This window comes from Cotesia typhae, unplaced genomic scaffold (assembly GCF_013202065.1).
Source record: "Cotesia typhae breed Kobodo isofemale line unplaced genomic scaffold, CoteBio_Ctyphae contig_119, whole genome shotgun sequence".
Taxonomy (NCBI): domain Eukaryota; kingdom Metazoa; phylum Arthropoda; class Insecta; order Hymenoptera; family Braconidae; genus Cotesia; species Cotesia typhae.
Window position 1 is genome coordinate 3,075,735 of NW_027423712.1, and position 24,456 is coordinate 3,100,190.

At 27.4% G+C, this 24,456-nt stretch overlaps 2 protein-coding genes across 6 annotated transcripts; one reads left to right on the forward strand and one right to left on the reverse strand.

The window, feature by feature from the left end:
- Window positions 1-479: 479 nt before the first annotated feature.
- Window positions 480-2,864, forward strand: LOC141529595 (U3 small nucleolar ribonucleoprotein MPP10). Its single transcript, XM_074246225.1, has 4 exons — window positions 480-715; window positions 817-2,332; window positions 2,408-2,516; window positions 2,618-2,864. The coding sequence occupies exons 1-4, from the start codon at window positions 639-641 to the stop codon at window positions 2,830-2,832; spliced, it is 1,917 nt and encodes a 638-aa protein (XP_074102326.1). The 5' UTR covers window positions 480-638; the 3' UTR covers window positions 2,833-2,864.
- Window positions 2,865-3,108: 244 nt separating this feature from the next.
- Window positions 3,109-21,868, reverse strand: Tgo (Aryl hydrocarbon receptor nuclear translocator homolog tgo). Of its 5 annotated transcripts, XM_074246210.1 has the most exons (12): window positions 21,527-21,868; window positions 21,113-21,161; window positions 15,436-15,516; window positions 12,940-13,100; window positions 6,947-7,267; window positions 6,651-6,854; window positions 6,168-6,347; window positions 5,913-6,071; window positions 5,685-5,835; window positions 5,214-5,598; window positions 4,986-5,127; window positions 3,109-4,557 (listed from the first exon to the last, which is right to left on the reverse strand). In XM_074246210.1, the coding sequence occupies exons 1-12, from the start codon at window positions 21,564-21,566 to the stop codon at window positions 4,283-4,285; spliced, it is 2,148 nt and encodes a 715-aa protein (XP_074102311.1). In that variant the 5' UTR covers window positions 21,567-21,868; the 3' UTR covers window positions 3,109-4,282. The 5 variants fall into 5 exon arrangements, with proteins under 5 accessions (XP_074102311.1, XP_074102298.1, XP_074102307.1 ...); XM_074246197.1 differs by lacking the exons at window positions 21,113-21,161; window positions 21,527-21,868 and adding an exon at window positions 19,002-19,940 and having other exon boundaries at window positions 6,183-6,347; XM_074246206.1 differs by lacking the exons at window positions 21,113-21,161; window positions 21,527-21,868 and adding an exon at window positions 19,002-19,935 and having other exon boundaries at window positions 6,168-6,320.
- Window positions 21,869-24,456: the final 2,588 nt, after the last annotated feature.

Below are 24,456 nucleotides of genomic sequence, written 5' to 3' on the forward strand. Positions count from 1 at the left end.
GTATACATTATATACAACTTAGTAATATAGTAATACACTCATACATTCAAATATATACCTACATTTGCTTAAATCTGGTTAGGTATAAGTTAATAGACATCTACACAAATTCCAATTTATACAACCATTATTATTAATATTATTATTATTACGACTTATAATACTGAAGTTAGCAGCCAGCTGTTAATTTAAAAAATTTTTTTAATAAATCAATTACAATAAAAAATGCTTCTAAAAATTTTCACTTATAATTTTTATTAATTTTCACATTTGAAACTTTGTAATTAATTTTTTTTTTTAATAATTGCATTATTATAAAATTTTAAAATAATTTTTAATGTCTGCTAACTTCAGTGTCATTACGATTTTATAGTTTTAGCAGAACAACACCATCTAAAAGATTTAGCGATTATTAACTACACATCGTTTTACTTTAGAATAAAGACTTACTGCCATCTGCATGATAATTTTGTTACTGTCATTTCTAAATCACTGCACTAGCCGAATCCTAACGATCCCAATAAATATCTTGGATCATAAATACAACCACGTGTTTTTACACCTCAATTAATAATATTACAGTATTAATATTGTATGCTACAAAATTATACCAAGTTAATTAAAAAAAATAAAATAAGATGAAAAAAAGTGACATTATAGCTCAAGTTCTGTCGACGGTAGATGCAAATACTGAGAAACCGGAAAAATTCTTAAGGTATGTTACTGTGCATTTTTTTATGATTATAAAATATTATTTATCAACAATAAATTAGTTTAAGTTGTCAATATTAAAGAAATAATAAAAGTTTATTATAGTGTTCAAGATGATGTCGAGTTGGAATTACGAAAAAATCTTAAAATTTTATATGATTTTACGAGGGAAAAAACAATTGAGTATACAATTACAAATAATTCAAACAATTGTATTTACACATTGCCTAAACTCGTAATCGAAGATGTTGATGAAGAAAATATTTGGCAACAATTGGAATTACAAAACGAATCAGTTATTCAAGATTTAATCGTAGAAATTGGTAATATAACAGCGAAAAATAATTTATTAAAATTATCAGGTACGAAGAAAAAAAATGACGTTAACGATGATGATGATGATGATGATGACGATGACCGCAATGATGACCATGATGATAATCAAGAGGAAAAACTTTCTCATTATGATGAAAACTTTTCTGAAGATGATGAACAGGTTGATTCAAACAATCAAATTGAAATTAAATTACCAAATAATGAAAAAACGAAAACATCTAAACGAAAACGCGAAAAAAATAAACCATCTATTGTTGATGATAAGTTTTTTAAATTAAGTGAGCTTGATAAATTTCTTAATAATGAAGATAAAAAAGAATTTACTAAGAAATCAGATTCAAATTTAGATCATGACTCTGATGAAGAATCTATTGATTTATTTAATAATTATCCTAGTGAAGATGATGAGGATGATGATGATGATGATGACGACGACGACGATAATGCCAAGGATATCAAGTATGCAGATTTTTTCGACAATCCAGAAAGCGAAGATGATGATATAACTCAAAATAAGATAACCTCGAATAATGATAATGACTCTGACAATACTGATGACAGTATTGATGATTGTAATGAAGAGATTGAAGATGAAGATGATTTTAAAAGTGAAAAAAGAAAAATAACTAAAAAAGTTGATGGTAAAAATAAACGAGTCAAATTTAGCATGGATTCAAATTCTGATGATGATAATGACGATGATGATGATGATAATAACAATTCACGTATGAAAGACGAAGATATGGAAACAGATATGAAATCATCACTTGATTTACGTACTGAAAGAGCTGAGAAAAAAATAGCACAACTCGAAACAGAAAATATCAAAGAAAAAACATGGTCGTTAAAGGGTGAAACAAAAGGCGACGATCGTCCAACAGATGCGTTACTTGAAGATTATCTTGATTATGATGTAGGATCAAGACCAGCTCCGGTAATGACAGAAACAACAAATGTCAAACTTGAAGACATAATAAAACAACGCATTAAAGATAACGCTTGGGATGATGTTCAGAGAAAATTAAAACCCATTGAAACTCCAACGGAGTATAAGAAAAAATTGGTTATGGATCAAGAAAAGAGTAAAAAGAGTTTAGCTGAGATTTATGAAGATTCTTATTTAAAACAAAAGCAATCAAATGCTCCTAACAATTCAGAGCATCAAGATGACGAATATGTACAATTCGGTGACGAATTAGTAAAATTAGATGTTATTCGTGAGGATTTCAAGTGCTTGTTTCGACAATTGGATGCTTTATCAAACAATCATTGCACTCCAAAACAGGTAATTTATTATCATACTTTAATTTTTCTTTTTTTTTTAAATATCATATTATTTTATTTTTATTTTATTTAACAGGCTCAACCAGATCTTAAAATTATCAGCAATGTACCTGCCATAAATATGGAAGAAGTAGCCCCAGTAGCAACTGCTGATGGAACACTTTTGGCCCCTGAAGAAGTTCAAGGTATATTTTTACGGCTGTTTACTGAATCTTACTCTTATGAAATTTATTTATTTTATTTCATTTGAAAATATTTCTATATATTTTTTTCTTTATTTTTTTAGCGAAAAGTCGTGGGGATCCGAAAGGAAAATCTGAGCTCACCACAACTGATCAAAATAGAAACAGAAAACTAAAAAAGAAATCACAAAAATTAAAGCGAATAGCTATGGAAGCTAAAGAAAAAACAATAATTAAAAATAATAAAAAAAGCAAATTAGTTGACAACTTGCTTATTAAAAAGCTGACTGCTGATCGTAATATTAGAATAATAAAATGAATTTATAAATAAAAAAAATTTTATTTCAAAAGTCTTGTTTCTCGTTTGACGTTTTTTTTCCATAACTTGAATTTATATAATTGTAAATAGTAAAAAAATGGAGTTATTGAGTGTATTATTGATGACATAAAGAAAATTGTTGATGATCTTGACGAAATAAAAGCTTTCAACTTTTTGACATTATTTCAAAACAATACAATTAAGGATAGTGTCACTAAAGGTATAGTGGAAATAATACTGCAAGATGACTTGGAAAAAAAGTACAACTCATATTCATAACCCGTACATTGGTGAAAAAATTTTTTTTCTTTTTAATTTAATTTCTTTTTTTCATTTTTCTTTTCTTTTACTACTATGATATGCTAGTTTGTTTTTTTTTTATATCATCCGAAAAATTGCTAAACATGTACAAATGCAACAAATCACGCGTGATCACTTATTCGTTAATTTCTTATAGGCGGTAACATTATCTATACTTAGTTTTTTAAATGTTTTTTTTTTCTTTTTGATGTCAATATTATTTTTGATTCTTAATTAATAATACCTAAAAATTTTGTTATACAGACAAGCAAAATGAGTTTTGTAATTTTGTACATTTCTGTTATTTAAACAATTTTTTTTTTTTTTTTAGGTATTTGTCATAGATGATTGCACTGTTTAAATTACAAATATCTAATTAAAATCATAATTATTATAATTATTATTATTGTTATTATTATTATTATTGTAGTAATAATTATTTTAAGCTAGTCATATTTTGCTATTTTTAAGCTTTAATTTAAATTATTATGATTACATAGAGACCAGGCGTTGAGATTTTTTTTTTTTTATTAAATTAAAACTTAAAAATTATTATACTAATATCATACTCTAGAAAATGATAATAATATTAACCACTATTCTTTTATTTTGAAATGGAATATTTTTTGATGCAATACCTTTTGAAATAATTAAAAAAATTTTTACATCACAAATTGTTTTTCTACTTAATTAAAGGTAATAATAAAAATAATATCATTCATATGATAATCTTTTAATCTTCTTAGATCAGAATGAATTTAAAAAAAATTTGTTTATTTTATTTTATTTTTTGTCATCATATACTCGATTTATTCTATAATAAATTGGAATGAAAATGTGCGTGTCTTAAAGTCAACTTATAATTTTTTGATTTAATTTGTTTATTATTTTCATCTAAACGGTCGTACGATTTAATCAATGCATAATATAACTTTTTAAAAGCTACTTACAGACCTTTTGGTGTGACAGATACGGGAGTATTAATTAATTAAGTGATTCTAGAGAGTATCTCTCCCGGTGAAAAAAATAAAAATACAATAAATTAAGTAAAGTTTTTGAATTCAATACTTAAAAATACTCGACAGCACAAAGCTACGAAATTTAAATATCATTAATAATTATTGATAATTTATAGAGTTTTTAATTATCGCTACTCAAAATTCGTGTTAAACATATTTAATTCTTCAAATCCAGACGCTCCACCTTGCTCTTGGAGCATTTGTAACATATCAGAGAGCTCCTGTGGTTGATGAGGTTGATGAGGTTGGTGAGGTTGGTGAGGTTGGTGAGACTGGTGAGGTTGATGCGGTCCAGGACCAACTTGAGGACCATGTGAGGATTGAGGTTGACCTGTCACTTGTGGATTAGATTGTCCAGCATCTTGTTGTTGTGCTTGATGCTGTTGGGCTTGCCAAGCCCACATACCTGGTTAAAATAAATAATAATAATATCAATATAGTACTTATGATATATTATGTATGATTCTATATCCTCGGACAAAATATCCATATGACAAAAAATCCTCCAGTCATAATATCCATGGACGGAAAATCCTTGGACAAAATATGGATAATTTTAAGAATTAAATTGTGTGTGTTTATTCGATATTAGACTAACACAGACGCGGGTAATCGTGTTGCGCCTTTTTAACATGGTTTTTGTGTATCTTTTTTGACATTATAATATTTTGTTTTTTAAACTTCTTTTTTAATGAATTTTAAGATATTCTGACAAAAGATATTTTATCCTGAGGATATTTTGTTTTAAGAATAGTTTGTCGGGGATATTTTGTCCGAGAATATAGACTCCGGTTACCATTATTATAAAGAGTTATATTAGAAAAAAAAAATTACTTGGATTATTAGGCACTGTCGTAACTGAATGGTATTGTGAGGCAGGTGTTCTAGCGCCACTACTTAATTGTGTATAAGTGGGTCCACTTGGCGATCTAGACGGACTCAATTGACTGTATTGATATCCCTCTGTTACTGGCTGCTGTTATTTTAAAATAAATACATAAGTATTAAATTAATAAATAAATAAATTAATAAATAGATAAATATTTTTTGTTAATTAATTACCTGTCGACCAATATTCCATGGTTGTTGTATTGGCGATGGTGATGTATTAGCAGGTTTTTGCATCCGGTTTAATACTGATGATGAATTCTGTTGATTAGGTGAATTATACGTTATTGGCGAATGAGTTGTTTCATATCCTTGATAAACTTGATTTTGATTGCTGGCTGGTCTAGGCTGTTGTGGCGGTCCTGAAGCAATAGCTGCAACAGCTACTGGATGTTGTTGTTGCATCATATGATGGGTAGGGTACATTGGTTCTCTAGAGTGATGTCGTTGCAATGAATAATCCAAACTATGATGACCATAAGGAGTTACCGGTTCACTCTCTGGTGCAGGGGCTGGTGCTGTTGCTGCTACTTGCGTATCACTGGCAGGATGAAGTGATCTGTAGATAATGAAATTATCATCATCGTCATTGGTATTATTATTATTATTATTATTTCTACTTACAACTATTTTTCTATTACTTACTTAGCAGTTGTATTTGTGCAGACGATATACTCAACTTCTTGTGAGCAAGGATTTAAAAATGCAAAAGCAGATGTTCTCAACCATACCCAGTCTCGATTTTTAGCCCGAAACCGATATACAGCAGATATTACTTGTCCTTTGAGTTTTAACACTGTAAAATAAACAAACAAAAAATAATATTATACGATGATTATATTTTTAAATTTATTTAATATAGTATAAAACTACCTTGATCAAAACTTTCTCGCATATGTGGTAAATCTTCTTGATGAAAAAATTCATAACATTGATGGCCTAAAAGATCTGTCGGTACGTATCCTAATATATTACCAACCCTTTGATCAACAAACGTAAATTTACCTTCTGCAGAATGCCGTGAAATAAATTCTATTGAAAAAATATAAAAATAAATTATTTATTGATTTATTATTATTCTACGATACATAAAAATAAATTTAATCAATTTATATTATTAATTATTACCATTATTGCTATTACCACCAGTCAAGTCACTTGTATTTGGGGTACTAGTAACTTGTAATCGTCCAATAGCGACCAGACAGCAACGTGAGGTAACATCTTCTGAAACAACACCATCCGCGCTAGCTTGAACACCTCTGTCACCTAAACCCACACCTGGTACACACGGGGGAACAAAATCACCTACAGTGTAGAATAATATATTAACCACCGTTCCCTGTTGGCTTTTATGTATCTATGTATGTATCAATATTTTTTTTTTAAGTTATTTTTCGTTTTAATATTATTATTTTTTACTATTACTAAGTGCAATATTAACTTGTACGCAAATAATTACTCAATAAACAGAATTATGAACAACTAATACAAGTATCTATAAAATATGATATATGTAAAAAATAAAATAATAAAAATAATAAAAGTTTTTAATAAAATGCCGATAGGAACAATGGAATAATATGGTCGAAAGACCCTTATGAAACTCACCAGTGGGGGGCCAATTTTTGATGTACCCCGTGCAGTGAACAACGGCGTAACTTTGTCCATCTCTCGCCGGTGGTCCCAGTGAATTTCTCTGTTTCAAACGATGTAATCCCTGTGCCGCAGCCATATCGCCCGAGGTCTGGAGATTACCAACCTTCATACGACATATAAAGCCTCTTCTCGATCCCATACTCAGTCTCACAGAAGCTATACAAAATAAAATAAAATAAAACAAAATAATACATAAACAATAAATGAAATAAATTGAATAAATAAATAAATAAATAAATCATACGTACATTGATGTCCTTCTTTTTTAACAGTTCCAGTTTTAAGATCAAGTATCCTACCGGCATGTTGAGGTTCTGAAGCACTCAATTGTTCACGAACCTTTTCCGTATCATCCGGATGTACTTGAGAATATAAACTTGAACCGTACCATTCACTTTGGGAATAATTTAAAACTGGTGCAACAGAGTCTGATACATAAATTATTTGGCCAGTATCACAGCTTACTACGAAAAGAAAACCATCCGCAGCTTCCAATATTAAATGCTTCAATTCTTGATCCGTAAGAAATGAAGGTTTATAAGTTCCATCAGCACTTGTATTACCTGTACCTGTTGGCAAAAAAAAAAAAAAAAATAATATTAACAAAATAATTTTTTTTTAATTATATATGTATATACGATGTATTAATAACATATACAAAACTTATACAGGGTGTCTCTGAAGTGGCGGGAGTAATTGTTGGGGTCGATAGAGAAAAAAATACTGAATCGAAAGTTCCTGAGCCAAAAATTTTTTTGGGCCATAGAATTTGAGCTATGAATTAAAAACGATAGCCAATCAGAAGCGCGCTATTCGAGAAATGAAAATGAGCGGGGAAGTAGAGGAGACGCGAGAGTGAGATGCTGCAATAGCAGCTTACTCGCTCACACAAAGCCGAGCATGAGAGGGGATTGTGACGCTATGAGCCGAGTACGTAAGTGTGAATGAGTGGATGTATGAGGTCGCAAGCGGACGGCTTAATGTATGAGTGTGTGTCCGTGTATCGCAGCATTATTGGAGGCGTTGTAACGCTGAATTAAAGCTAACCGGGTACTCTAAGACAGAGGAAAAATTTTAATTTTTATTTTTATTCGAAAAAATTTAATAAAAAAAAATAAAAAGGCCCAAGATTTAACCAGACCCACAGAAACGGAGAGTAAATTTTTAATTCTCATTTATTTTGCTGGGGATTATTTTCAAATACAAAAAAAAAAAAGGCTAAGATTCAACTGGAATCTTAATTGCTTAATAAAAGGAGTAAAGTGTAATGATGTGAATGCAAACTAATAACATTAAAGTAAAGTTATCCTTGAACTGCCGAAACACCTGTAGATTTTTTTGAAATGATTTCTTTGCTAAGAAAAAGGGAAACTAAAATATCAAAATTACTAAAACGTGAATGCCATTTCTTTTTCATATTTTCTTCGACATTTTACCTGTCAGTGAATAAAAAGAATATTTAAATTGAAATATCAAAATTATAAGGACTTGAATTCAATGTTTTGTTAATTTATCATTTGACATTTTACCTATCAATTAAGTGATAAATAATTTAAATTAAAATATCAAAATTATCAGGGCTTGGGTGCGATTACTACTTAATTTGATACTTGGGATTTTACCCGTCAATTCATTAGAAATTTATTTCAATTATAAGATCAAAATTATGAGAACATGAGTGCGATTTATTTTTAATTTATTATTCAGGATTTTAACAGTCAATTGATTGATAAACAACTTTAATTAAAATATCAAAATTATCAGGACCTGAGTTCAATTTTTTTTTTTTTAATTTATTATTTATTTACCTGTCAATTAATTAAAAATAATTTTTATAAAAATATCAAAATTGTTCGGACTTGAGTTCAATTTTTTTCTTAATTTATAATTTGACATTCTACCTGTTAATTCACCGATAGATAATTCTAATAAAAATATCAAAATTATTCGGACTTGAGTTCAATTTTTTTCTTAATTTATAATTTGACACTCTACCTGTTAATTCACTGATAGATAATTCTAATAAAAATATCAAAATTATTCGGACTTGAGTTCAATTTTTTTCTTAATTTATAATTTGACATTCTACCTGTTAATTCACTGATAGATAATTCTATTAAAAATATCAAAATTATTCGGACTTGAGTTCAATTTTTTTTTTTAATTTATCATTTGACATTTCGCTTGTTAATTAACTGATAAATAATTTTAATAAAAATATCAAAATTATCAGGACTCGAGAGCGATTTTTTTTTTCAATTCCTTATTTGACATTTTACCTGTCAATTAATTAAAAAATAATTTTAATTAAAATATCAAAATTATTGGGACTTGAGTTCAATGTTTGTTTTAATTTATTTTTGACATTTTACCTGACGATTAATTGAAAAATTATTTTACAGAATAATTCCCAGCAAAATAAATGAGAAATGAAAGTTTTCCATCCGTTTGGTTGGGTCCGGTTGAGTCTTGGGCAATTCCTTCTGTTTTCAAAAATTATTTCCGAGCATAAGAAATAAGTAATAAAAATTTTCTATCTGTTCGTTTTGGTCCGGTTGAGTCTGGGGCCTATTTTCTTTTTTGAAATAATTTTGTCAATTAATAATTGATAATAAATTTTTTCAATCAGTTTTTATCGTCTTGTCAAGATTAGGCTGATTTTTGTTCAATAAATTTTTGTTTGTTATTGAAAAGAGAAAATAAATTTTTTTGCATTCTTCTATTCTTGGCTCTGGTCGAGTCTTGGGCATTTTTTCGTTTTTAAAAATAATTCCTAGCAAAATGAATGGGAAATAAAAGTTTTCGATCCGTTTGTTTGGGTCCGATTGAGTCTGGGGCCTATTAATTTTTTTTTAAGAATAATGTTGTTAATTAATAATTGATAATAAAATTTTTCAATCAGTTATTCGAAGTCTGTTTGAGATTGGGCCTTTCTTTTCAAGGAAAATTAATCTTGGTGATCAAGTAATAAAAATTTCTATCCGTTTATTTGGGTCCTGCTGCGTCTTGGGTCTATTTTTTTTTTTCTTAATAATTTAGTTAATTAATATTTAGAAATAAAATTTTTCGATTTATCTTTTTCGGGTCCGGTCGAGTCTTGGGCAATTTTTTTGTTTCGAAAAATAATTCCCAACAAAAAAACAGGAATAAAAGTTTTCTTTCCGTTTGTTTGGGTCCAGTTAAGTCTGGGGCCTATTTTCTTTTTTAAAAAATTTTGTTGATTAAAAATTCATTATAAAACTTTTCAATTATTTTTTCTTGCTCCAGTCGAGATCAGGCCCTTTTTCAAAGGAAAATAATTTTGCTGATTAAAAATAGAAAAACAAAGATTTTCAATTTATTTTATTTCGGGTCTGGTCGAGTCTAGGGCATTTTTATCGTTTTCAAAAATAATTTCCTGCAAAATAAATAAGTAATAAAAATTATTTATCCGTTTGTTTGGGTCCAGTTGAGTCTAGGGCCTCATTTGTTTTTTTAATTAGTTTTGATGATCAACAATAAAAAATAAAATTTTTGGATCATTTTTTCTGGGTCCGGTCGAAATTGAGCCTTTTATTATAAAAAAGTTAATTATGATGATTAAAAATGAATAGTAAAATTTTTTATTCATCTCCCTTTCGGTCTGATGGAGTCTTGGGCATTTTTTCGTTTTTAAAGATAATTTCCAGCAAATTAAGTAAGTAATAAAAATTTTCTATCCGTTTGTTTAAGTCCGGTTAAGTCTGTGGCTTATTTTCTTTTTTAAATAATATTTGATTAATAATAAAAAATAAAATTTTTTAATTAGTTTCTCTTAGTCTGTTTGAGATTGGGCCTTGTTTCGAAAAGAAATTAATTTGGCTGATTGAAAATGAAAACAAAATTTTTCAATTTATTTTTTTTTTTTTGGGTCCGGTCGAGTCTTGGGCGATTTTCTTCGTTTTTAAAATAATTCCCATCAAAATAAATAAGTAATTAAAACTATCTATCTGTTTGTTTGGGTCCGGTTGAGTCTGCGGACTATGTTTTTTTAAATAATTTTGTTGATTGAAAATTAATAATAAAATTTTTAATCATTTTTTTGCTCCAGTCGAGATTGGGCCTTTTTTAAAAGAAACAATTTTGCTGATTGAAAATAAGGAAAAAATTTTTGTACTGTTATTTTTTTGGATCCGATCGAGTCTTGGGCATTTTTTCGTTTTTAAAGATAATTTCCAGCAAATTAAGTAAGTAATAAAAATTTTTATCCGTTTGTTTGGGTCCGGTTGAGACTTGGGCCCATTTATTTTTTTATAATAATTTTGTTGATTGAAAATTAATAATAAAATTTTTCAATCATTTTTTCTTGCTCCAGTCGAGATTGGGCTCTTTTTTAAAGAAAAATAATTTTGCTGATTAAAAATAAAAATAAAATTTTTTTCATCCATCTCTTTTTGGATTCCAGTTGAATCTTAGCCTTTTTTTTTGTATTTGAAAATAATCCCCAGCAAAATAAATGAGAATTAAAAATTTACTCTCCGTTTCTGTGGGTCTGGTTAAATCTTGGGCCTTTTTATTTTTTTATTAAATTTTTTCGAATAAAAATAAAAATTAAAATTTTTCCTCTGTCTTAGAGTACCCGGTTAGCTTTAATTCAGCGTTACAACGCCTCCAATAATGCTGCGATACACGGACACACACTCATACATTAAGCCGTCCGCTTGCGACCTCATACATCCACTCATTCACACTTACGTACTCGGCTCATAGCGTCACAATCCCCTCTCATGCTCGGCTTTGTGTGAGCGAGTAAGCTGCTATTGCAGCATCTCACTCTCGCGTCTCCTCTACTTCCCCGCTCATTTTCATTTCTCGAATAGCGCGCTTCTGATTGGCTATCGTTTTTAATTCATAACTCAAATTCTATGGCCCAAAAAAATTTTTGGCTCAGGAACTTTCGATTCAGTATTTTTTTCTCTATCGACCCCAACAATTACTCCCGCCACTTCAGAGACACCCTGTATAAGTAAAATATCTAAGTGCAAGATCAGAATTGGTAAGCGGACAGGATCCTGGGAGGCAGCAAAAGCGCAACCGATATGTGATCTTGACTCTGATATACAACAAATTCCAGGAAAAAGAACTTTAACGACTTCGAAACAAGATCTATGGAAGTAAGGGCTCTGATCGTGACCTTCGTTACCATCACACTTTATACACATTATTTTTTTTATCCCAATCATTACCACACATACCTATAAATGATTGAATTTTTTTTTTTTTTTTTTTTTTTTATCTACTTTTTATATGTCTTCATCACAATTACAAGACAAAAAGCAAATAAATAAATAAATAAAAAATAAAATATGCTTATTTTATTTCTTTTCGCAATCGTCAATCCTAAACTCTCTCCCTGAAGTAATTGTAAAACGTGTGTGTTAGGATACATATAAAATGTGTGTGGTGGTTATCCCTCTTGGAAACCATCAGGTAAAGAGTTATAAAGAGTAAGAGAGAGCTCTTCTCTTGGGGCAATTTGTATTCAGTAGCACAGTTGTCGGGAAAAAGGAGAAGTGGTTATAAACAATGCGACGCTTCACCGATACGCGTAGCAATCTACTCGCTACCTGCTACCAGCTACAAGCATCTACACACACTATTCTTCAGATGTATAATTGTTCATGTATATATACGTGGTTACGCATGTTCAACCAAAGAAGACAACCGGTAACTCCACCCATTCCATCACCGGAAGTATATATATTGTGTCTTTTGCATTCGATATTCATATACTCTCACACCCACTGTTACTTTTTGTAAGTAAATTAGTGCCTTTCAGTGTGATTCTGCTTTCTTTTTATTTTTTTTTTATTATTATTCAACTAAAATTTAATTTAAAAAGTTTTTTTTTCTTTTTTTTTTTTTTTTAATTAACATAATTGAGTGAATCGTCAAGTTCGAATTGGTATTTGTCTCCTCTTATAATATATACTGATTTCAGTGAGTGAACGGGCTACGTGCCAAATCGCAAAACCAATGAGGATAACTTATCGCTTGTGAAAGATTATTGTCGACTAAATTTCAACTTTGAATATAATTGATATTTCAAGCAGGAAGTTAAATATTTTTATTCTGAAATATAAATATTTGATTAAAAAGTATATACGTATATGAAAAGATATTTCTCGCATGGATAAAATTAAAAGATAAAATAATTATTTAGACTGTTAAAATTTATTAAATATTTAAGATAAATAAAAAAAAAAAAAAAAGAATAATTTACCTCTGAGAGCTTTCATGTGAGCAACTGCCATCCTTAATATTGTTAATTTGTCTGGTTTCCGTGCTAAAGTTGAGCATGTTGGAACCATATCGGAAAGTTCAGTAATGTATGCTGTCATCTTATTCCTTCTTCGACGCTCAATCTCACAGTGATTTTCTCGGCTGTTGAAATAAAATTTAAATTATTATTATTATCATCTTTATATTAGAGTAAAGAACATAAGTAGTTGGGAAATCTCTCTGTCACGTTATCTCTATCATAAAATTTGTTCCGACCTTTATACCTTACCTATCTCAAGGATTTTGTATTGAAGGAGCAACCTGTTGGCTCACTCCAAATAAATAGTATGATAGATATAATATACATATCTTCTTCTTTATATATATATTTCTTGTGTGCGTGTGTATGTCACTGAACTCTTCTTAGACAGCTGGACCGATTTTGATGAAATTTTTTGTGTGAGTTCAAGGGGATTCGAGGATGGTTTAGATTCACAATTTAGTCTACTGGAAAATATTTATTTAACTAATTTTTAATTTATAAATAGTTGTTAATCTTGGAATGTTTTACATTGAATCCGGTAGACTGCGCTACCATCGCAGCGTCAAATATTAAATATTATTCTATTTTAATTTCAGTTTGTCCCGACAGTTGGCGCTGCGATCGAATTGACAAAAATATTTGAAATTTTGTGTTATTATTGTGTTCGTTCAAGTCGTGTGCTAATTAAAATATTAACTACGAATAGAAATTGATGTTTGAAGAGTTTTGAAGTGTGCCTAAAAAACGATAATAATTTTCATCAAAACCGTCCAGATTGTTACAGTTTATTGAAGAATGTTTGAAATTTTTGAATTAACGACGTGTGTACAGGATAACGTCTGTCGGGTCTGCTAGTATATATATATATAATTGATTTTTTTTGTTTGATAATATTTTATTTTTACTATACTCAAGTATAAACTTTATAATAGTATTATATATGAATAAATAATAAAGAAAGAAAGAATAAGTGAGAGGACTCTTTTGAGGTGAGAGGTCAGCCGTTCTATGGTATACGGTATATACGGTATACTGTGTACGATATACGGTATATCAAACTTTGCTTATTCGCGTACTTCAAGCCCATCGAGTATATCTAACTTTAGTATAAATACCTTTGCATCTTTAATATTACATATCTGCTGTAGGTACTTAGTATTTATATTTAAAGTTGTATTTTTTATTCTATTCATTTAACAGTCACTATATCAACTACTAAGTCAATTTAAATTTTATTAATAATATTATTATATATGATAATGTGATAAAAAACATAAAAATAAAAATGTATAGTGATGAAAACTGATTGCATTTGAACTGGTCGGTTAACCACTGGAATGCGTAAAGAAGAGTTGCTATTCACAACAAAATATCATTAAATATATCATTATTCCTGCTGTTGAATTACTCTCTATGTCTTTAATAATTATAAAAACTAAAACATCCAGATGAATTTTAATTTATTTTTCTAATGTAATATTATAAAAAAAAAAAAAAAATCATAAAGAAAAAGACAGAAAGTATATAATGTATAATATATAATTTATAAGAGGGTGGACCAAATTGAATAAGGTGAGTGGAAAAATAATAACAATAATAAATAATAATAATAATAACAATAATAATAATAATAATAATAATAATAATAATAACAATAATAATAATATAAAGATAGAGTAGAAATGACCAGACCGCACAGTCCGTACAGTATAGACTACTCGCGGCAAGATAAGATGCTCAGTAATAGCGTTATTAACTTAAAAGTGATGCTTTTGCTTGCTCACTCGCTCATTTGCTCACTCGCGACATTATATCATACTACACCTTTATGGTATTATAATATTATTATATCCAGTATTCATGGTGCAACTTTGACCATACAATTCTTATTATTTCTATTATTTTATTATTTTATAATTATATAATTTTATAATTTTACACCAATCTCTTACTGACATAAATTATATACTCTTAAATAATATTTTTATTTATAACTCTAAAAATGATATAATGTTATCTAGATTATTGAAAAGAAATTACAGGGACAAAACGACTACGCGAATTAACCATGTGCCATGTGAATAATAGATATGTCGACGGTCGACGGTCGAATGTCGAGAGCGTATCTCATGTTCCCACGGCAAACTCAGAGATCCGCCAAGGGCTTTTCATTCCTCTATACATATTATATCGACTTTACATTGCCTGGTATGGGCAAATCATCTATATAAATCCTCATCCATATATATATACAATACTACTTATCTACATAAAATTATTATTATCTCTATTGGTACAATTATAAAGTTATATTATCAACGACAATTGCTCCTCATTAATATCAATTTAACTCAATCAATTATCAACAAATTATTGTTATTATTTTTATCTATCACTCCTTATATTTGTTATATTTATATGAGTACGTTTGTAACTATAAATTTTTATATTCACCTAGCAAATCTTTCCTTGTCCTGCAAGTTGTCGTCTTCCATTCTTCGGTATTTTCCTCCACTAGGATCATCTTCGTCAGATCTGAAACAAATAGTTCATTGTTATTTTTATTAGTAATACATATATTTGAATTTTTAACAAGGAAATAAAAATAAAAATACGATTAATTATTTTTTAACCAATTATTTATTTTATTTTATTTCATTTTTTTTTTTTTAATTACATTAAATTATTATTATTTTATTACATAGGTGTTAATACTATAAGTAATTTATTATTTATTTGAGTATCTCCTTGTAATGTACATACGAATTCAAATGATAAATAAAAGAAATAGTATATAAAGATTAAGGCTTGTTCTTCGTCCACTAAAGATCCCGTTGATCGGCACATAGTTGTACAGAATAACAAGCCTCATCAATTGGATCGACGGTTGTAAATCCATCAGCGATCCTCATTACCGCTGAAACATTTCAACCACGATCAAAAAAAAAAAAATAAATAAATAAGTAAAGATATACTTGTAAGGGAAGTATCCTACTATTCGTTCATCTTCAACACCACTGTACAAAAATCTGGTAATACAAAAAAAAAAAAATAATAATAATAATAATAATAATAAAAATATAAAAAATATATAATAAATAAATAAAGAAAGAAAATGAATAAAAGAGTATGGAAAGAGAAAATAAGAGAAGAGAAAGATGGAGAAGTGATGCACGGTTTTGACCCTGAAGAAGCAAAAGAACTAAAATATCCTACAGTACTATCCCTACTATCTCTTTTCACTGTCGAGTCGTTGCATCCTTTTCCTTGGGGTACCCGTGACCCCCCGCTACCCTTTTGTGAGGGTGTAGAGCTGAGAGCACATCCGGGTAAGTCTCTTGTCTATACACTAGAAGTCTTTCTCAATACTCTTTTCTCATTGTCTTTATTTTTTAAATTCCTTTTTTATTTATAAATCTTTGCTCTGATATAAATATATTCAACTTTATTATTTTTTTTTTATTGTTATTTAAAGTTAAAAATTATTTTTCTTCTTCTTCTTCTTCTTCTTCTTCTTCTTCTTTCATATTTTTAAGTAAAACGAACTAGTTCTTCCGGCGATGACATCTGTACATCCTTTTCTTGAAACATCTCTAAAAAATTTATTCAATCTCTTTGTTATATCTTCATGGGTTGTCTTGAAGGGTCACTTTTTCTCTCTTTCTTTCTTTTCCTCTTATTTTGCTTCTTATTTCAATTTCTTAAATCGCGTCTTTGCATCTTATTTACCCGAATATATTAACATTGAATGCTTTATAATCGTCGTCAGTGGTCAAAAACAACTTTGACCTTAAATGTATTCTTTTTTTCGTCCTAACTTATGTTAAGATTATTGTAATTCGGAGCTACTTTTTTTTTCTTTCCTTATTATATATATTCCTGTGGAAAAATTAAGAAAATACATAAATTTAACAAAAAATAAAAAAAAAAAAAAACTTTCAGCATAAGCATATAATCTTATTATAAGATCCAAAATATAATACAATTTATATGCTTATTGTATTCTTTTGTGAATATATGTATTCAATTCATTATTATGATAATCTTAAATTTTCACTTTTAAATAAAAATTTAAAATAATAATAAATTCCCTAAAATCGTCCCAACGAACTGAACGGGTAGAATGATGAAAATAAAAAATTTAAAATTCAACATTCGTCGTAAAGATAATTTTATTTATTTTTTTATTTATTTTATTTCATTTTATTTTATACTTATTTATTTTTATTTTATAGCTTTATAGTCGATGGATAGAGGTATTGCATATTAAAAAGATAGTCTGGCAATGGCTGTGGATACCCCGTTAACTTTATAAGAGTCAAACAGTTCGCCACTTGAGAAGTATAAAGGGGCGGTCCGTGCATGACTCTAAGTAGACTCTACATGCTTTCTTACTATACCATATACACCATATATACCATCGTATACCTCTTATCCGTTCTCCAGCTACATCATTGGTCACTAAACAGATTTATATCTATTTCTAATCAATTAATTACTTATCAGTAGTAACATTTTAACAACTTACACTTACACATTTATAAATGTTAATATTATTATTATTATTATTATTTAATCATATCTTTCAGTATTATTAATTTATTGATAAATAAATATCATATTTTTTAATAAACTTAAATAATTTGTTATGTATTTAATAAATATATTTATGAATGTATGTAGTATGTATATACAGTAAATGTAAATTATTTGGTTTTACATTAAAGCTTTACATAGTAAACTTAAGTCTGATATACATTCCTATTTGATTATGAAACTTTACGGGCAACTATCGTGTCGCGTGAGTAGCTTTATAAACAGCATTATGTACAATATATACATATAACATAATATTTTGTCAAAAACTTTAATAAACAGAGTTAATATATTTAAGAATTAATAAAAAAATAACTAATATATTTACAAAGAACAATTGTCTTATAATGATAATAATCAAAATTTGTCTTTCAAGTAATCCATGAAATGTATTGATAACTGCAAATCTCTACTACGTGACATGTTGTACAACTAATGGGTTTTACATTTGTCATTAATATAACACACATTGATAAATTCCCACGTGATGTATACACAAGAGAAATTACGAAAATCTCTCTGTAAACAACTTTTTTTATTTCTCTATTATATATAAATATAATATAACACTAAACTCAATATTACTATCATTTGATTTTATATGCAAACAAAATTTTTATAACACTGTATTTAAGAACCATAACAGTTTATGTATATTAGTAGTTTATAATATATCACAAGTTGCAATCGAGTATATATTGTTATGGCTGTTAAATTTTGTTTTAAAACATTTTTACAAACATCGGTATTGAATCGTATGTAAACGTGATAAATTGTTACATGTTAAACACATATCTCTATCGTCGTTATTATCAATATTATTTTAATTATTATTAGTATTATTAATAGACATACAGATAAACGAATTTATATTCAATCAAAAATTTTATGATAATAACAATTGGTTGATTCTCAAGATAGAAGAAAAAAAAAACAAATGTAACATAACTTGCATATGTAGATAACATGAATATACAAATATTTTATTCGTTATTATAATTTCAATGTCAACTTGTAGATAAAAAAGGTATTTACAAATTTTAATATGTAAGTTTGATACTGATTAGTATTTTATCTTAAAAAAAAAAAAAAAAAAAAAAAAAAAAAAAACATTAATAATGATAATTTTTAGTCTTAGATAAAATTATCATCTTTAAAATTTAAAAACCAAATAACTTTATGACAATTAATAAGTTTGAAAAATGTAAACAAATTGTTTATTTTATGTTGTATATTGAGATTCACCAAGTGTTTTAATTTTAATAATATTGAGATTATATAACGTAAATGTAATAAACGGAATATAAAATAAAAAAATAAGATTGTTTTATAAATAAATGATAAACAATAAATAATGAGACAAAAAGTAGTTATATGTTGACATTAAATATAAAACATTAGGTTTAAATTCATCAAGAATTTACCTCCGTCTTTTCGACTGCGACGAGTCATTTTGCGGCTGTTGTACGTGATGCGGTGATAAGTTTTGACCGTAAGACAGTAGCTGACTTCCGGGAGGAGGCCCACCAGCTCCAAGTGGTAGACCCCCAACTAGTGGAGGTGTCGTTCCCAATTGGTAAGCTATGTGACTTGATGCTTGGGGAACGTAATGTGAAGGACCGGGTCCGAGGCCTACTCCATACTCCGTGCCACCCGTTCCACCACCGTACATGTCACTTGGATACTCTATCTTGATGGCTTATTAAAATTATATTATATATATTTATATACATAATCCATATAAATATCAATACACATATATATGTGTATATATTTAGTTATTTATTTACTAATATTCGACAGCACTTTATTTTCACACTACTTGTCTAAAATCTTTTCTTTTAAACACTTTTTTCTTTAATTATATTTACAATACACTTTATTTTACCGTTCTATTTTTTTCCCAATGCCCGATGAAACTATAAAATTAATTAAATTGGATTTAAAAAAAGACAAAAAGAAAAAAAGTCTTTATCAAGCTCCAATTTTTAAGTTTCTCAATGCAAGAGAGCATAACACTTTCTTCTATACTACAAAAAATGTTTACTAACAAGGTTGTTTTCGTAATAAAATAAAACACGTGTCACAAAATTATTGTTTTACAAACTGACAATATTATTAACTAAATATTACAGTCTTTAACCTCGTGAACAATATATTTATAGTATATATGTATAAATTTTTTTTTTTCACTTGCATTACTGTGTAGAGCGAACATTCATATATCACTATCAATTGACGGCATCTTTATATGCACAATTATTAATATAAACAATTGCATAACTTTTTTCATACCTAATAAATGATTCCAAAGAGTGAATTAATAAAAAGTTTTTATCAAAATATATAAAATTTAAATTTGTGTTAATATTTTTATATTATTTTTTTTTAAACCAGGTCTATTAGGTTTTATTTATTCATATTATTATGTAAAAACCGCATGTTAAATTAACCATTGAACATAATAGAAATAATAGATAAATAATAATAACAACACAAATAATAATGAAAACAACACAAATAATAATAAAAACAACACAAGTTAATCAAAAATTGCACATAGTATCAACACCACGATAATTATATAAATTTTAATTGAAATATATACTATTAAAAATAAAATAATAAAAATAAAAACAACCGATAGCTGTGACTCGTCACCACCCACGTTCTACCAGTGACTGATTCCACCATAGTGGCATAATGTACCGCGGTTGGGTTGTTCTGTCCTGCCGAGGGGGAACTATTACTTCCCCCACTACAAAATCATCATCCACTCTGTGATATACCTATGACTTTCAACCTTAATAATATTATGTACTTTATTTTTAAATTATTTATAAATTAAAACATTTACTTTTCTGTTCTCCAACGTTTATGTTATTTCTTAAATTATACAATTTATCTTCAAATTACAAATTTTTTCATATTCACAATTCAAAATTGTAAGAAATTTTTTTATTTCACATTAAAACTTTAAAAGATAATTGTTTACTAGTAAATTATATTTTATTAAAAAAATAAAATAGTTACTAATTGAAGATGTGAAAGTCACAAGCCAGGTTAAATTAAATTCCTACCGATGACTTTTCTAATATCAACTTTGTTTTCGTTTAAGAGAAAAATTAAATAGATAAATATGTTATAATATTTGTATTTTAATATTGTATGTTGTAATTATTTAAAAATTATAAAAATATAAACAGTAAAAAAATAATGTTTTTGGATAAAATTTCTATTTTATCTTTTTTTGAATTATTTTTTTTTTTTTGAAAAGTACATAAAAAAACGAACAATAAAAAAAAAAGTTAAATATCACAATTTTTTTTTAAAGTTTGTTAAAATAGTGGTAATTAACTTTTTTTTTTAATTGTTCATTTTTTATGTATTTTACAAAAAAAAATATACCAAAATTAAAAAAAAATTTCGTCCAAAAAAAAAAAATTAAAATGGTAGACCCCACTTGTAAATAATTACCAAAAATAATTTTATCAATATTTATTGTTTAAGAATGTAAAATAATGATTAGACTTACCCCATACTGCTAGCAACTCGTTTTTGAGCCATTTTAGTGGGTTCAGACCCTATACGAACATAATGATAAGTATGAGTATGCATATAATTAAAATATTACTGTTAATAATAGTATATAATACATATAATTAGTGTACTATTAATTATGTTACTATTAACGCTCTAATAACAATTAAATAAAAATTTTAGTTTCAATTACAATTACATACAACCTACTTAAAATAATAATATTTAAATAAAAAAAACTTGAAACAAAAAAAAATAAAATATAACCAATATTTAATAAAAAATTCAAGTTAAATAAAAACTGCAACAATAAATTTTACTACAAGTTAACTTATAAAAAAATGATTGTAATATTAATACTAATGATATAAAAATTTTGTTGGTACACGAGTAGTGTAACTTGATTTACCTGTCAATGAATGAGCGATTGACATTTCGACTGTAAACATTCAGATAACAATTATCCTCTTCCCACCTCAAAAACGTTTCAATCATATAGCTTTATTGTTTATTGTTGTTATTATTATTATTACTATTAACTTTATTTAATAATCACTTGACATACATAAAAATTGGGTGTTTACACTTAATAGTTGCGCCATTTTGAAGTTTTATCCTGGGTTTTATTTTTACTCCATACTCCAAGCGCACACGACTTACATATATACATACTAATATAATTGTAGTAGTATATAGGTAGATGCTGGAGTTCAGAATACTCAACCAACTAACTATCTCATATTCTCTCTCTCACTCTCTGCTCCACATTTTTTTTTCATTATTATTTTTTTTTTTTTAGTGTTGTAACCGCCTTAAATTGTAACTGAGATTTATGTGATACAAAATATAATTTAGGCATAATACCTGGAGTCTTCAGCAAAAGTGACCTAAAACCCTAAACCTTAAACCCTTCTCATATTAAAGAATGTATAGAAATACATATATATAGATACAAATGCATTACATTATACCTACAGAGCTTGCCAAACAACCGATGTGAACCTGGCGATGAAAAATTAGTTTTTGCAATTTTTTTTTTTTAACTAATTGTTTTCCGTCGTTTGTTCTTAATTTTTCGTCAATAATTTTTTTTGTTCGACTATTGTTTATTTACAAAAAATTAAATAAATTGACTCTTATAAGTTGGCGCAACATAAACCAAATCTAAGTTTTTTTTTTTATTAATCGATAGCTTATTTTTTTTTTTATTTGTTCGATTAATTAAATTATTTGTTCGATCGTTCTTATCTTTTTATTTAATTTTTTTATAAATAATCTACAGATTTTAAATTATACGCGCATGCGCCGGATGGTCGTATTAGTTGGGTTACACGGGTTACCTATAGCAACTATAGGATCGAAATAACTCGAAAACATCGGCCCTGATTCCTTATTGGTTCAGGATAGAAGCGCGCGCGTAAGCGCACAATTTGAAATCCTAGTCGGTTCTAATTATCGAGGGTAGAGGTACCTCCATAGTCTTCCCTATACATAATGTAGGCGCTTTTGAAATATATTTTAAAAATAATAATACTACATGACTGGATCAATTACAAATGATTTAATGGATAAATGTGACGGAACAAATTTACAGAAACAAAAAACTATTAAAAATTCCTCCAAAAACTTAAGATAAAAAATTAACGATCACTGAAAAATATATAAAACCGTAAAAAGGCACTAATAATTTTCTTGATGTTTCCCTTATTAAAAAAAAAAAAGATTCAAAACGATTCAACCCATGCAAAATGTATATCTATATATTTGTCAAGTTGAATCGTTTTTAATCGCTTTGAGTCATTTCGAATCGTTTCAATTGTTTTTTTCTAATTAGGGTTCTGATGGTATTAAATTAAACTCTAAAAACTCTTTTCAAAATAATAGTATATTCGTTAGAAAATTTTCTTTACTCTCTCAAATATTGAAATCATAAACGACTATCGCTGAAAAATATCAAACTAGATTTATGAAAAAGATATACAGTTACATAGTTTTTCTTAGTTTCTTAATTACATAAATTAATTTTTGACATATAACCACATTCGAATCAAGAAAATAGAGTAAATAAATAAACAAATGATATTTATCGCGGAATTCGAACCTGTTAAGAACTACTTCAAAAATCCATAATAAATTAACTATTGTTGAAACACATATGAAACAATTTTACGACAATTTTGAAAGTTTTTCAAATGATTTTAAGCAAGATAATTTATTTTTGCACAGCCGTAGATTTGTCTCGAAATCTAGAGAAATTATCTCTCTGAAAACCGTTTAAAAAACGATTAACAATTGTCGTAAAATTGTTCCAAATTTGTCCTAAAATTAACCCAAAAATTTCCAAGAAATGTCTCAAACTAGTATTCAAAATTAGTTCTTAAATAGTTAAAAAAAATGTTTTAAGATTATTCAAAAAAGATTCCACACAAGATTTTAAGGATAAAATTTTAACTAAATTGTTCAAAGTAATTTACATTGATGCTAAAATTATGTCAGAACTATTTACGTGATGTCCCAAAAGTGTCTTAAAAATGTCCTTTATTGTGTCACGTTTGGATGTCCACGCTTGGGACATTTTTGAGACAATTTTTTTTTACACGGGTTTCTAATGATACTAAATTTAATTAAAATATTCACATACAAATACGCTGGAGACAAAATTTTCTTCACGGAAAAAAGAAAACTTGAAAAATTACATTATAAATAGTAATAAGTGTCCTGTCGTATTAAAAACTAGAAAAATTATAATTCGAAATAACATTTTTCTAATGCAAACTTTGAATGTTAATTTTCAAAGCTTTCAATGTAAATATTATATTTGACAATGCAATTCTTATAAAATCTGTAATACTTACAATCTAAAACTGTAATTTTTCCAGTTTTCATCACGAAGCGCCACGTTACATTATATACTGTAATTTTTCTATTTTTCTTTTTTCTGTGCTTATTCTTTTAATTACATTAGATGAAAAAATTCTAATATTATATTATATTAGAAAATCCGAAAATCTCAGGTAAGGTAAAAGACCCAGTTATTGACACTAGTCCAGTTATTAATACTTGCAATTTTATTTCAATTAAAAAAAAAAAAAAAAATCAACTCTGGTAAATTAATGAATATAATTTTTAATTTATAAATTTTAAAATATTTGGTTTTTTGAGAACATTTTATTTTTTTAATTAAAATAAAATTGCAAGTGTCAAGTAACTAGGTCAGTGTCAATAACTGGGTCTTTTATTTTACTTAAAATTAAATTAACAAATTATATTTTTTTAAACATTATTTAAAAGAATTTAACTTTTTTGAATAAACTTTTTCGTTGCCGCGTACCGCATCCA

What these genes read in the sequence shown, in the direction of transcription:
- Tgo (XM_074246190.1), bottom strand. Translation starts at nt 19,249, where the DNA reads ATGTACGGTGGTGGAACGGGTGGCACGGAGTATGGAGTAGGCCTCGGA. An exon ending in GCGAGAAAGTTTTGATCAAG is followed by an intron (nt 5,836 to 5,912) that starts GTAGTTTTATAC and finishes TTTATTTTACAG; the next exon opens with TGTTAAAACTCAAAGGACAA. An exon ending in TGCACAAATACAACTGCTAA is followed by an intron (nt 5,599 to 5,684) that starts GTAAGTAATAGA and finishes CATTATCTACAG; the next exon opens with ATCACTTCATCCTGCCAGTG.
- LOC141529595 (XM_074246225.1), top strand. Translation starts at nt 639, where the DNA reads ATGAAAAAAAGTGACATTATAGCTCAAGTTCTGTCGACGGTAGATGCA. An exon ending in ATCATTGCACTCCAAAACAG is followed by an intron (nt 2,333 to 2,407) that starts GTAATTTATTAT and finishes TTTATTTAACAG; the next exon opens with GCTCAACCAGATCTTAAAAT. An exon ending in GGCCCCTGAAGAAGTTCAAG is followed by an intron (nt 2,517 to 2,617) that starts GTATATTTTTAC and finishes TTATTTTTTTAG; the next exon opens with CGAAAAGTCGTGGGGATCCG.